Genomic DNA, 13861 nt, shown 5'->3' with positions numbered 1-13861 from the left:
AACCTTCCTAACTTCATCAATGCATCTTCAAGTTGGATTAACAACAATGTGTTGACAACCGGCGAGGTCTTCAATTTGGATTAACAACACTAGAGTTGTAAAATTAGGTAATCGGTGAGCACTAGAGGTGGCCACGGGCTGGGCCGAGCCTAAATTACAGGAACCGGACTCGACCCGCTTGAAAATAACAAGGGGCGTGTAATATCCCACATCGACTAACGGAGAGGGGGTGATATGCTTTATATGTACATGCCTACCTCCATATAGCATAAGCATTTTGGGAGTTCATTGGCTTCGGATTCCATAGGAACTCCTAAGTTAAGCAAGAAATAGGCCAGATCATTCTTAGGATGGGTGACCCACTAGGAAATTCTGCTCGCGTGAGTTCCTAGAAACAAAACCATGAAGGCGTGGTCGGGGCCCAAAGCGGACAATATCGTGCTATGGTAGAGTCAAGCCTGGGGTGTGGCATAGCTGGTTCGGGATGTGACAATTTGGTATCAGAGCCACTTTCCGTGTGGTGCAAGTGCGCATACGAAGACGTCAGGTCCCTAAGGGGGGTGAATTGTAACATCCTACATCGACCAACGGAGAGAGGGTGATGTGCCTTATATGTACATGTTCACCTACATATAGCATGGGGCTTTTTGGGAGCTCACTGGCTTCGAGTTCCGTAGGAACTCTGAAGTAAAATGAGAAAGGGGCCAGAGCATTCCCTGGACGGGTGACCCACTAGGAAGTTCCGCTTGCATGAGTTCCTAGAAACAAAACCGTGAGGGCGTGGTCGAGGCCCAAAGCGGACAATATCGTGCTACGGCGGAGTCGACGTGGTGGAGCCTGGGTCAGGATGTGATAGGGCAGGTTGGATCGGGTAATAAAAATTTAAAGATGGAACTAGACTTAACCAGACCCGTATGAAATGGGTTAATTCCTATGGGTCTACAAGTTCTTTTACAAAGAAATTCTCCTTCTGTGCAGCAAACTCTTCCTCTACTATGCCCAACTTCTGTAGAGTCTCAAGTTGTTATTTCAAGTCTCCAACCATCTTCTCCTTGTTCTGAAACCACAAACCATTCTACCATCGAAAAAATAAAAATACTGAGAATTTGAATCTCACCGTTCTACCATCAACGGTGTTCTTATATTGAAAGACCCTATCGAGAACAACATGATTTACCAAAACCCCAAACCCAAAACCTCTAGGGCGGCCAAAGACCTTATCCCTCATGACCACCGTCTACAAAATGTCGGCGTAGCGTTGAAGCACTCATAAGCTTTTTCTCTGAGGTCTACCATTAAATCCTACCAATAAAAAGCTTTCCAGATCTGAATCCATATAGGTTTTCAATACCTTTCCTTCTCGATACCTGTGAGAGTGAAAACTTCAAGCTTTATTAAATTTTGAAGGTGGATTTTGGGGGTTTGGGCTTTGAGAGAAGAATGGTGGGTTTATGTTTATGACTGACAAGAGAGAGATGATTTGGTTGGGTCAAGTATGATTTGAGAGATTTGCAGACTTGTTCCATCGCATGATTCAGGCTAGGGGCCCATTTCCTTAAACTTTTGGACTTTTCCCACCCCATTAATTTTGTGAACCCACCCCGTTTTGGCTTTAAATGTTTTGGAGCACCTTCAGTTTGGAGTAATAGCACTACTTCGAATTTGGTTGGTTATTTATCCAAGTCTTTGTCAATAAGGTGTATTTCAGTCATCGTTGAAATAGGTCATCTCATTAGCCTCTCGGTGAGTTAGGATGTCACCATATTACAGTGTTCGATAAGTTAAAAACCGAATTCATTTTATGATTGGATATTCACAAGTGCATTTCAGAGTCCACATTCTGACGGCCGAACCATATCCACAATTTTAGTGCTCGCAAGTATACAAATCGGATAATAGTATAGCATTGAAGCACATATATCGTCCCACATAGATCAAATTTATTATAAAAATTCTTAAAAACTAAATTGAAACAAATTGTAATGTACAAGCTTTAATGGAAAATACATGATATTTTGAATTAAACTGAAATAAAATAAAAAAGGTCGTACCCAGTGCACAAGGCTCCCGCTTTACGCAGGGTCTGGGAGAGGTGAATGTCGGCTAGCCTTATCCCCATTTATGGAGAGGCTGCTCCCAAGTCTCGAACCCGAGACCTACCGCTCATGGGCGAAGGCACTTGCCATCGCACCAAGTGCGACCTCTTTAAACTGAAATAAAATAAAGCTTGAAAATAATATGCATGTAAAGTATAAATTGAAACATAAGAAAATAAGACCTAGGGCATCCAAATTCACCATAACCAATTATACTTAATTTCCTTAATATGTTATGCTCAAGTAGTTCCCCAATATTGATGATTGATTTTCCCTAAATTATTCAACGGCCATGGCAACTGCTTCATAAAAAATATCCTTACATGTTAACCCTCACATTTAGATGAATTTAAGCAAGTAAGCACCCGTTAAGCCCTATGGAAACCGTTGGAAAATCACATAAACCCTAATTGCATGGCATCTACAAATAGGTGTTTATGGTATCAAATGCAAGAAGCTAAACCCAAGTTAAGTATGGAATCTACTCTAAAACCTAGATGGTGATCAAGCATCTACATTAAAAATCAAGTGCATTACGAATAGCAAAAGATACTCAACATGGAATAAATACTTGATACTAACAATACCACAAGGCAATTAAATATTCATGATCAGGCTACATCGTAGCCCTAACAAAGAAAAACTCCGAAGTAGCTCTTCCTCTTGTCCTTCCTTGACGCAACCTATGTGAATTTTGCTTCGTGGTTTTTGGTGGCTTGCTCCTAATCAAATGGAGAATGAATCTCCTTAATATAACACTCAATAATCATAAATCCTGCTAAATTCTAATTAACAACCCACTAACATTCTCACTAATGCACTTTAAGTTCTTATTAAATAAAAGAAAAAATAACGGAAATAATAAAACTAGTAATTAAGTTCTCTCCTAAGGCCATTTAATAGCATCCCCATGTCTATTTGATTTCTAAAACGGATGTCTCTTATCTTCTTGTTGTAATGCATTTGTCTTGATACAGAAGTTGACTCTTGTTCCATTGGAATTACTCTAGACACCCAAAAAACTTGTTTTCCACTCTTTTTTTGCATAACTCCGGTATTGATGCCTATAAAATAAAACAATAAAATTTAGTGCATTTAACCCATTCTTATATATACAAAATCCAAAGGAAATGTATGATAATAATATATGAAAATATGACCACTTTAAAACCTCATATCGCCCCTACCTAACTCATTGCACCAACAAGAGTCAATTTCTAGCGACTTTGAGAAACAATTATATTGTGTAGCTAATGCAAATCTAAGGTCACCATCACAGGGCTAAAACTGAATCACTCGGTCGAAAAACCCTATATTTGGGCGCACCACGAGAAGCAATAAGGACAAACTCGTTCTCTGGTCCACATTCAGCTAGCCAAGCCCCAAAACAAGGCTAGACTGAGTATTCGACAAATTGGGCTCCAGGTCAGTATACCAACAGCCTCTAGTTTGAGGGCGGCTTAATTTCGATGAGCCATTTTACGATGAGGAGTATTTAATCATAATTATGGTAGTTTTAGTGCATCATCGGCAACAAGGACTTTTAAGCCATCAAAGTCAAAGAATAGTCAATGACATGGGTATAACTTGCATGCTGATGCTTATATGGTTGAGTTAAAATCTCAAAAGCGCAGGCGACAATGCAACGGATGTAACGTTTTGCACCATGCTTAGGCTACTAAAGCTCTCTAGACGGTTTAAACTTGGCAGCCTAAAGAGTAGATATAAGAAAACTTGGTAGAACAAGTCACTGTAATCCTGGCTGAGATCACCAAAGGGAAAAAAGCCGAAAGTGCCAACATCAAAACTAAAATAGAAGAATCTAATAAGATGATCAAGTTGTTACTTTGGCTTGGAGAAATGAAGCCTCGAATAGAGCATTTTGCTAAAGAGGCCGAACAAGCTTTTCCTCCACTTACATTATAGGACCTGTTAATCAAGGTTTGGTGCAACCAGTGTTCTAAAAAGCGGCATAGGCGACTGCCTAGGCACTAGGAGCTGGGCTTCCAAGGCGATTGGAGCAAAATGTAAGGGAAAATCGGTGAAGGCTTAAGTGAGAGCCTAGGTGGCCGCTAAGCGATCTAAGCGCCTAGGTAGTGCTATGCGGCCCACTAAGCTGCTGCCATACCTTCAACTGCATCAATGGTCATGAAGAGGAAAGAGATTCACCTCTTTTCTTTGAGCCTTTAACAAAAATTTAGGACAAAAGCCTAACTTTATTAAAAAAATTAAACAATCAACAGGGAAGGTAGTGGAATTTGGAGCTAACCTTGGCCCTTCTTTTGGCTTTCTTTGGGTTTTTGATGCATCTGACCATTTTTTATTCTTCGAGTTTTCCAAAAGCGGCGACTGACGAAGGAAATAAGAGAAATGGAGAATGCAAAAGTAAATAGGGTTTTGGTGGGGCTAGGGAACATATTGGGCTCCAGCCTTTTGTGTATAATAATAATATGCTGATTTTTTTGGCCTAAAATAATATATGATTATAGTTAATGTGTTTTTAAACTATAAACTTGTTGGATACTTGTAATTTATATATTCTAATATATGTTTTCTTTTACTTTTATTTTGCAATTTATTATTATTTTGTTCTTAATACAAGTATATATTTTTTAAAGTGCAAATAGACACTTATTTATAAAATATACAATAAATTAACTTAAATTCGCCTAAACCGCCTAAGCGCTCGCCTAGCCCCGCCTAGCTGCCTAGGCACTATGCTCCAACCCACCGCTCGATTAGCGTTTAGCGTTTTTTAGAACCTTAAGTGCAACATGCATTCAAAATGATAAGATCGCTTTCTTAGGTCAAGCCTATAAGGAAGCTCATTCTGTAATAGTCAAACCTACCCATAATTTAACATGCAAACATGTCATCCTTGATTCGCCCATTGATAATACAGGCATTGAGCCTACGGTTGATGTGACACTCGAAGATGATTCTCAGAGAGTTCGGCCATACCTAAAATCACAGATACTACGGCCATCACAGGCAACGGTGAATTCGACGAAGACAAGGGATCCGGTATTGAAGACGGTTCATTGACGAAGAACGAAGTACTGTGATGGGGCCCTTAGTCTTAGACAACATGGAGATTAATATGGTCTATGTCATCCCTTTCGAATTCCAGTCAGCAACTCACCAACCGAATTTCCTAAAAGGGGATGTGACAGTGAAGAACTAACACAAGTTTATTTTGGCCACGGCTGAAGAACTTGAGAAAATTAATCCAGAAGAGAAACTCAAAGCTACTTTATCTGAGATTTTGTCTCGAAGCTTGGCCACCAACCTGCACCATTTAAAGCCCCTATACGTCACCACACATATTGAAAGTTTCCCAATTTCCAAGGTGTTTGTGGGTTATAAGGCGACAGTGAATATTATGCCAGTATCGGTCATGAAGGCCTTTACACACTTAAAAGATGAAATCATACCGGCATCACTATGAGCAATTTCGTGGGAGATAAGTCACAAACTAAAGGCTTCTACCTTTGAAAGTCATGATTACTAGTTGACTTCACATGTCTTCGAAGACTGAGCATATTTCCTTGCTCGGCCACGACTTTATTCATCAGACTATTTGCTTCCCGTCATCCCTCTATCAGGTTTTGATCTTTTGGGATAACAAGTTGGTTGTAGTTCATTCGGTCGATAACCAAACGTTCGAAACTAGCATGATTCAAGCCCGTTATTATGATGAGCACATCGGCTAGCAACAGAAAGCACGTCTAATGGAAAATCTGACATAAATTTTCTTAAATTTAGGCCATGTTCATTGCTAGAAAATCTTTTGATTGAGATTGTAACAGTTTTTTGTGTGTGTTTAGGTTTACCTCAAAAACCTACCCCAACAGTTCCCTTATAGAGGAAATTATTGAATGGGTGAAGGGGTTTCTTGTGAGCATGGCATTGCTAAAAGTAGATCATTCAGCAACATCTTGCTCATTGAGTTTCATTTGGATCTGCTTTTAAAAAAACTAAAAGTTCTTTTGGAGAAAATGTTTTTGGGTTTAAGAAGGAATTGAAGTGTTTTATACAAGAAGCACCAGTTATGTGCTTCTTCCAGGAAGTACTTTAAGTGCTTTTCCAAGATTTACTTGCATTTTTATTAAGGATTGTTTCCAAAAATATTTTTACCAAAAACATTTTCAGTCATTTTAAAAGCATATCTAAACTAGCTCTGAGTCGTTTTTAAAGTGACAATGTAAGTGGACCCCTTCCTCCACAACATTTCTTTTTTTTTAAATGGACTGACTTTGTGCTCACACTTACCTATGTTTTCTTGTTACCAAACACAAATGGCTCATAATCCTTTTTTTTTTTACTTTTTATTGTTCCACAGGGATACTGAGATATGTAACTTCTCTAGTTCAAGTTAATCCATGTGGAACAATAGTATCTCGGCCTATAACAGAAGATGTTCCGAATCTGTTGACGAAATTGTTGTTTTATTTGTTCCATTGTTTTAAAAGGCGAAGACGTATGTGAGGTGTTTCATGGATAACCTCGTCTAGGTGAAAGTTTTGAGGTGTGAGGCTAAGCCTCACGGGAAGGACTTGCTGGGGAAGAAGGGAAGAATTTGAATAAGAGAATCGGGTATTTGAATGGGGAAGAAGGGGGCTTGCTAGGTTTTTTTTAAAAAAAAAAAAAAAAAAGATTTGGCCAAAACGGTGTTGTTTTGGGCCAAAATCTTTAAAAGAAATTAAAACCCTAACTTTATTCTTCACTATCGTCTTCTTCATGAAGACGTTGCCGCAGCAAATACAAAGCCACACAGCCTTTAACTTCGAGGGTTCTTGGAAATTTCAAGCAAGATTCGAATCGATAAAGGGTCCTGGGAACGCCCAGTAAAACACCTCAAGCGCGCCTCGACCACGTTTAGGTGAGTTTAAGTCTTCTCCTACTAGGCAGAGGCGTTTCCATCACTGCTCCGCTGTCAAAGCTGCCTAGGCGTGCCTCGAGGCTCATTTTTTAAAACACTTCATACCTTGACTTTTTTAGTAATGGAAGAAGCATTAATAACCCGTGTTGGATTTTTGGATCGCCAGGCCCGCCCCATTTTGACGACACCAATACTGTCCTTGTGGGAGGATAAAATCCGGGTTTCGACTCATGGGCCAATCCAAGTCACCTAAGGATGGTGTTATGCAAGATAAACCGTAAGGAAAGCCCATGAGGAACAAGCAGGTGCACGTGTCCAGGTAACCGCCTCCATTACGGAGGATCACCGAGGAAGTGGGAAAGGAAGGTATGACGTGGTGCTTGTTCCCGAAACATGTAGTCATACTACGAGGACCACTAAGGAAGTGGGAAGGAGAGAGAGATCGTGGTACTTGCTCTCCAGGCATGCAATCCTATAAAGATGGAGTGGAGCCAAAGAGCAAAGGGAAGAGAGAGGAGAACCCGAGAAAATCCAAAGAGTAGAAATCAATAGACTGACTTGAGCGTCGGAGTATCTTTTGCAAGTACCCGCTCGCCAAACTGCAGAGGAAGATTATTTTGGGACATCTCGAAGAAGGATTCGACGAACGTGAGGATTGTAGTCAACAAATCTGTGGAGGTATTTCTTCTTGTAGGAAATCTCACTCTAAAAATTGGCGCCGTCTGTGGGAAACACAAAATCAAACTACAAACATGACTGGATCTGCACAAGAAGTTCCGAATCCCTCTGAAGGCGTAGGGACTCGATCGGTACATGCTAGGTCTCAATCACAAAATAGTGAACCCAGTCTTGCCATGGAACAATTCAGAAGGTTAACGAGGGAATTGCGTGAAACAAAAAAGACAGCAGATGAGACATTGAAGAAGGCTGAAGCGAGAAATGTCGTAGAAGATGTAGAGCCACCAAGAGACAACGTGCAAAAGAGGAGGATAAGGAAGGTAGCTCTAGTAGCGCGCCATCTAGTAACTGTGTTGAAGTGACAAAGAATCAGGGCGAAGGGGGCTACAGCGGAAAAGGATCGAAAAAGGTAAAAGATGTTGATTTGCGAGAACAAATTGAGAAAATTGTGAAGGGATACAAGCCACAAAACCCAGCGGAGCTTGCCTTAGAAACGGCCAGAGGAATTCGCAAATCGCCGTTCACAGAGGACATCCTGAAAGCTAAAAAACCTGCCAAGTTCACCCAACCAAAGTTTAGGTTATTTGAAGGCACGACTGATCCTGTCGAACACATTTAGCACTTTCAACAGCAAATGGCACTTGAAGGAGACGATGTGGCCCTCTTGTGCAAGTTGTTCCCCTCAAGTCTTTCGGGATCATCTTTAACATGGTTCAGACAACTGAAATCGAGGTCTATCGGAAGTTTCACAGATCTCTGTGAAGCATTCATATCTCAATATGTTTGTAATCGGAGGTCAAGAAAAGATGTTACGATCTTGTTCAGCACCAAACAAAATGTTGGCGATAGCCTCAAGAGCTACATGACTAGGTTCATGGAAGAGATGTCTACCTTAGAAGAGTGTGACTCTCACACCGTCGCTTTGGCATTCCGAGAAGGGGTGTTACCTGGAACGAAGATGCGTAGGTCGTTAATCGAGACACCACCATTGGACATGAGGGAGGTGATGGCCCGAGCTGATGGAATCATCAGATTAGAGGAAGAAGAACTTGTCCAATCAAAGCGGGCCACCGCGACTATTGCTGCATCTCCAGCGGACACTACCGCACTTACCTTGAAACCCACGGCTCAACCGAGGCAAGAAAGAAGATTTTCACGGGATCCAAAGGATGTGTTTAGTGAAAGATCCAGACTTGATCGCCCAAACACTAAGTTGACAGTGAGCCTGGGTAAATTTTTTCACGAGAACAAGGGAAAAGGAATCTTTCGTGCGCTGGCCCCAATTCGAACGCCACTAGAGAAGCGAGACAGGAACAAGATGTGCGCTCATCACAACGACTTTGGTCATACCACTATTGATTGTCGAAGCCTAAGGAACCAAGTGGAAGCTATGCTGAAGAAGGGGATGTTGTCACAATACCGTATAGAATCGAGAGACGAACACAAGAATGATGGAGGACTTCAAGCAGTAACAGGAAACATTAGAGCGGATGAGAGGTTGTTGGATATCAATGTCATACATGGTGGGCCCCAACCCCCTGAGGGACGTGAAGCGCGCTATCGGTCACAAAGACGGGAGGCCGAGAAGTCCAGACGCGTACACAACATAACTTCAGCCCCTGAAGCGTCTTAAGCGTTGGATAATTTCAGAGTCATCTCCTTTAGCCAAAAAGACCTCGAAGGAATTCAATTCCCTCACAATGATGCATTGGTCATAACGCTACGTGTTGCCAATTCAAGAGTGAAAATAGTAATGATAGATGGGGGAAGCAACACAAACGTTCCATTTTGGAGCACATTTAGAAGAATGAAATTAGACGAAAAAGAGATAAGGCCAAACCCAACTCCTATCTATGCATTTGAAGGAACGAAGGCCCGACCCATTGGAGACGTGACCCTTCCTGTCACGGCAGCAGGTAAGACTCTTTTCGTCACTTTTGTCATCATCGATGCTCCGAGTGCATATAATGCCATTATGGGAAGGGATTGGATCCATCGAATGGATGAGGAAACGTTAACCAGATGCCAAGTAATGAGGTGTTTGTCGACGGATGGTCAAACGACCATTGACATCAAAGGGGATTAGTTGGAGGCCAGAAAATGCTACAGCATAGCAACAGACATCAAGACAAACATGGAAGTGCAATAGAGCACGAACCTTCATGAGAATAAACCATTATAGCAATTAGCGGAGGACCCATCACAACAGGATCAGGAAAACGGCGATCAAGAACCCCCAACTATAGAACCATTGAGGGAAGAGGTTTTGGATCCAACCGATCATGAGAAACGAATATGGGTGGGCTTCCTCCTATCTGATGCGGAAGTCGAAGAGTTGATGAAATTTCTAAGGAACAACGCTGATGTTTTTGCATGGTCTCATAGAGACATGCCAGGAATTGATTCGGAAGTGGCATGCCATCAGTTGAATGTTGATCCGAGTTGTCCTCCACACAGACAAAAGCAGAGGAGATTTACGCCAGAATGAAATCAGATTATCAGTGCAGAAGTCGATAGGCTCCTCGAAGTTGGGTTCATTCGTGATGTCTGGTGCCCAACTTGGGTTTCGAATGTCGTGGTGGTGGGCAAGAAAGAAAAAGGAAAATGGCGTGTGTGTGTGGATTATACCAACCTGAATAGAGCGTGTCGGAAAGATTGTTTTCCAATTCCAAAGATTGACTAGACGGTGGATGCTACGGCTGGGTACGCACTATTGTCTTTCTTAGATGCTTATTCTGGTTATAACCAAATTCATATGGCTGTTGAAGATCAAGAGAATACTGCTTTTATCACTGAGCGTGGATTGTATTGTTACACCGTTATGCCTTTCAGACTTAAGAATGCCGGCTCGACTTATCAAAGGTTAGTGAACAAGATGTTTAAAAATCAAATCGGAAATACAATGAAGGTTTACATTGATGATATGGTCGTCAAAAGCCGAGAAAGGTGCCAACACATTGATCATCTACGCAACACCTTTGACATATTGAGAAGATATAACATGCGGCTAAACCAGGCAAAATGCACATTCGGTGTATCATCTGGGCAGTTTTTAGGGCACATAGTGAACAAGCGAGGTATTGAACCGAACCTAGGGAAAGTTGAAGCTTTGTGTAACATGCCAGATCCGGTAACACCCAGAGACATTCAAGTGTTAACCGGGCGAATCGCTGCCCTTAGTCGTTTCATCTCACGATCATCCGATCGATGCAAACCTTTTTTTCAAGCCATACGAAACCGGAAAGGCGATGTGTGGGGGCATAAGCAAAGGGAAGCTTTCGAACAACTGAAGAAATATCTCACGAGCCCATTGTTGTTAACCATTCCTAAGCAAGGGGAGTTGTTATACATGTACCTAACTGTAAGCGAAGAGGCAGTAAGCGCTGCGTTATTCAGAGAAGAAGGCTTGGTTCAACAACCCATATTTTACGTGGGCAAAAGTTTAATCGATGCAGAAAAGAGGTATTCACCCACTGAGAAGATGGTGTTGCCCTTAGTAACCGCAAAGAAGAAGCTCTGTCAGTACTTTGAGGCATACACCATTGTGGTATTAACTAATCAACCGATGAGGGCTATCTTATCTAAACCAGACTTATTAGGAAGGATTACGAAGTGGGCCATCGAACTTAGTTCCTTTGACATAAAGTATCAGCCTCGAAGCGCAGCCAAAGGACAGGTAATTGCTGACTTTCTTGTAGAGTGTTATCCTCGTGAAAGTTTGCAGGGTGAATGCGAAGAAATTGCAAAAGCCGACCCTAATGAGATCAAATGGGAGCTTTATGTGGATGGGTCATCCAATCAAGCAGGAGCTGGGGCAGGGATCATTTTAATTTCTCCTGAAGGTATAGACTTAGAGTGTTCGGTTCGGTTGGATTTTCCTGCATCAAACAACGTGGCGGAATACGAAGCATTGGTACTAGGCCTTGAACTTGCAAAACAATTGAAGATAAGCCGTTTTACCATGCACAGTGATTCACAACTCATCGTCGGCCAAGCAACTGAAGAATATATGAATGGATTCAAGTATTTCGAGTTGAAGCAAATACCTAGAGAAATGAACAAAAGAGCGGATCAGCTAGCATACGCGGCGTCAACCGCACAAGGGAACCTGCGGGTAGCCGAAGTAGAATATATGCACTCCCCGAGTATCGGAGCAGTATAATCGAACGTGATGCAAATTGGCAGGCAAAGGTTGGGATTTGACAACCCGTTGCCAGAGCAAACTCAAGCTGAGGATAATGACTGTTGGATGACGGCAATCGTAAACTACCTGACAAAAGGGATCCAGCCGGAAGATCTTGTGGAAGCGAGAAAACTCCGAATGAAAGCAGTAAGATATGCAATCCTTAGCTACACGCTCTATAGGAGGTCATTCTCAGGACCTTACCTCAGGTGCTTAAATCCAAGGCAGTCCGAATGGGTTTTGAGAGAATTACATGAAGGAATGTATGGGAATCACTCAGGAGGAAGAAGCTTAGCACATCGAGCGTTAACTTAAGGTTATTTTTTGCCATACATGGCTCGAGACGCGGAGCAGTATGTAAGAAAATGCGACAAGTGCCAGAAATATGCCCCAGTTGTTAGACAACCCGCCGAAGAACTCAATCCAGTCGTAGGACCCTGGCCATTCGCAAAATGGGGCATGGATATCGTAGGCCCGTTGCCGAGGGCACTCGGAAGTAACAAGTTCGTCCTTCTTACTACAGACTACTTCACTAAGTGGGTAGAAGCAGAATCATATGTTTCTGTCACACAAGATGACGTTGTAAGATTCGTATGGCGGAACATTATATGCCAGTTTGGCATACCAAGGGCGATTGTGACGGATAATGGAACGTAGTTCGACAGTCGAAGGTTTAGAAGCTATTGCACCGAGAAAGGGATTAAATTACAATTCTCTTCCATGAGTTATCCCCAAGGCAATGGCCAAGCAGAGAAGACGAATCGAACGATTTTTGATTGCTTAAAGAAAAAGTTGGAACAACGTAAAGGAAAGTGGCATGAGGAACTCCTTAATGTACTATGGGCTTATCGCACCACAAAACGGAAGCCAACGGGTGAAAACCCATTTTCTCTCGCTTATGGTACTGAAGCGGTTATCCCCACAGAGGTCGGTCTACCTACGGTCAGAACATTAGTTGTGGAAAATGGCGAGAACGATCAACAACTAGCCCATAACCTCGACTTAGTCGAGGAACAAAGAGAGATCGCTGCACTACGATTTGCGAACTACCAGAACCAAGTTGCCGCTTACTTCAACAAACGGGTTAAGTCGAAAAGATTCAGGGTAGGAGAATGGGTGTTGAGAAAGGTCATGGAAAACACAAAAGATTTGAATGCAGGGAAGCTTGGACGCATATGGGAAGGACCGTATGAGGTGACTGAAGCCTTCGGAAATGGAGCTTATAAACTCAGGCACGTTGAAACAGGTCAGAATGTGCCGCGCCCGTGGAACGCAATTCATTTGAGAAACTACCACATTTAACTTTTCGTATTTATGTTTCCCGTATTTAAATTTCTGTTTCCAGTAATGTTGAAGGGTAAATCCCTTTCCGTTTTCCTTGCATATCGAATGGTGTATCCCTTGATGTCCATTGACATCTCCCTATTGTTTGATAAATAAAGTTGCATTTCATCCGAATCTTAAAATAAAGTCTAAAGCTGAAGAGTATAAACTAAGGGATGAGGAACGAATCAAGATCGAAAATCAAAGATCGAATGGGAAAATAAAACCCAAGATCGGATGGGCAGAGACCCAATCAAGATCGAAAATCAAAGATCGAGTGGGAAAATAAAACCCAAGATCGGATGGGTAGAGACCCAATCAAGATCGCGAATATAAGATCGAGTGGGAAAAGAAACCCAAGATCGCATGGGCAAAGACCCAATCAAGATTGAAATTCTAAGATCGAGCAGGAAAGGAAAACCAATGGGCAAAAACCCATCCAAGATTGAATAAAGGAAAATGAGGCGTGACATGTACAAAGGTAAAAAGCTTAGGCAGTGGGATGTTGCTCTCATGCCGTAAAAGAGAATATGTTTTATTTAAAACATTCGACACATAGTGCGATAAGAGACAAGAATGAGAAGTAAACCTACTAGCGAAAAGGAAAAAACAAGGACAACAACACTACTAGACATCCCAGTAGTGGTTGGAACTAAAGGCCCAACTTATTACAAGCAAAATGACACCTAGTCTAATGAG

At 41.9% G+C, this 13861-nt stretch overlaps 3 protein-coding genes and 1 long non-coding RNA gene across 4 annotated transcripts; 3 read left to right on the top strand and 1 right to left on the bottom strand.

Moving 5' to 3' along the window:
* Nucleotides 1–2609: 2609 nt before the first annotated feature.
* LOC114823674 (uncharacterized) lies at nt 2610–4459 on the bottom strand. Its single transcript, XR_003771686.2, has 2 exons — nt 4366–4459; nt 2610–3160 (listed from the first exon to the last, which is right to left on the bottom strand). It is a non-coding gene; the product is annotated as an uncharacterized lncRNA (long non-coding RNA).
* Nucleotides 4460–8290: 3831 nt separating this feature from the next.
* LOC139191790 (uncharacterized) lies at nt 8291–9289 on the top strand. Its single transcript, XM_070812810.1, has one exon. It carries the CDS (start codon nt 8291–8293, stop codon nt 9287–9289), a length of 999 nt encoding a protein of 332 aa, XP_070668911.1.
* Nucleotides 9290–9409: 120 nt separating this feature from the next.
* LOC139191789 (uncharacterized) lies at nt 9410–10144 on the top strand. The gene is made up of 2 exons (XM_070812809.1): nt 9410–9685; nt 9839–10144. The coding sequence occupies exons 1-2, from the start codon at nt 9410–9412 to the stop codon at nt 10142–10144; spliced, it is 582 nt and encodes a 193-aa protein (XP_070668910.1).
* Nucleotides 10145–12559: 2415 nt separating this feature from the next.
* On the top strand, nt 12560–13141 carry LOC139191788 (uncharacterized). The gene has a single exon (XM_070812808.1). It carries the CDS (start codon nt 12560–12562, stop codon nt 13139–13141), a length of 582 nt encoding a protein of 193 aa, XP_070668909.1.
* The last annotated feature ends 720 nt before the right edge of the window (nt 13142–13861 follow it).

This window comes from Malus domestica, chromosome 15 (genome assembly GCF_042453785.1).
Source record: "Malus domestica chromosome 15, GDT2T_hap1".
In the NCBI taxonomy this organism is placed as follows: Eukaryota; Viridiplantae; Streptophyta; class Magnoliopsida; order Rosales; family Rosaceae; genus Malus; species Malus domestica.
This window is presented reverse-complemented; position numbering and strand designations above follow the sequence as displayed.

Excerpts from the sequence above, each read along its gene's own strand:
- LOC139191790 (XM_070812810.1), top strand. The coding sequence starts at position 8,291 with ATGGCACTTGAAGGAGACGATGTGGCCCTCTTGTGCAAGTTGTTCCCC.
- LOC139191789 (XM_070812809.1), top strand. The coding sequence starts at position 9,410 with ATGATAGATGGGGGAAGCAACACAAACGTTCCATTTTGGAGCACATTT. Across the intron at positions 9,686-9,838 it reads AAACGTTAACCAGATGCCAA|CAATTAGCGGAGGACCCATC; the intron begins GTAATGAGGTGT and ends AAACCATTATAG.
- LOC139191788 (XM_070812808.1), top strand. The coding sequence starts at position 12,560 with ATGAGTTATCCCCAAGGCAATGGCCAAGCAGAGAAGACGAATCGAACG.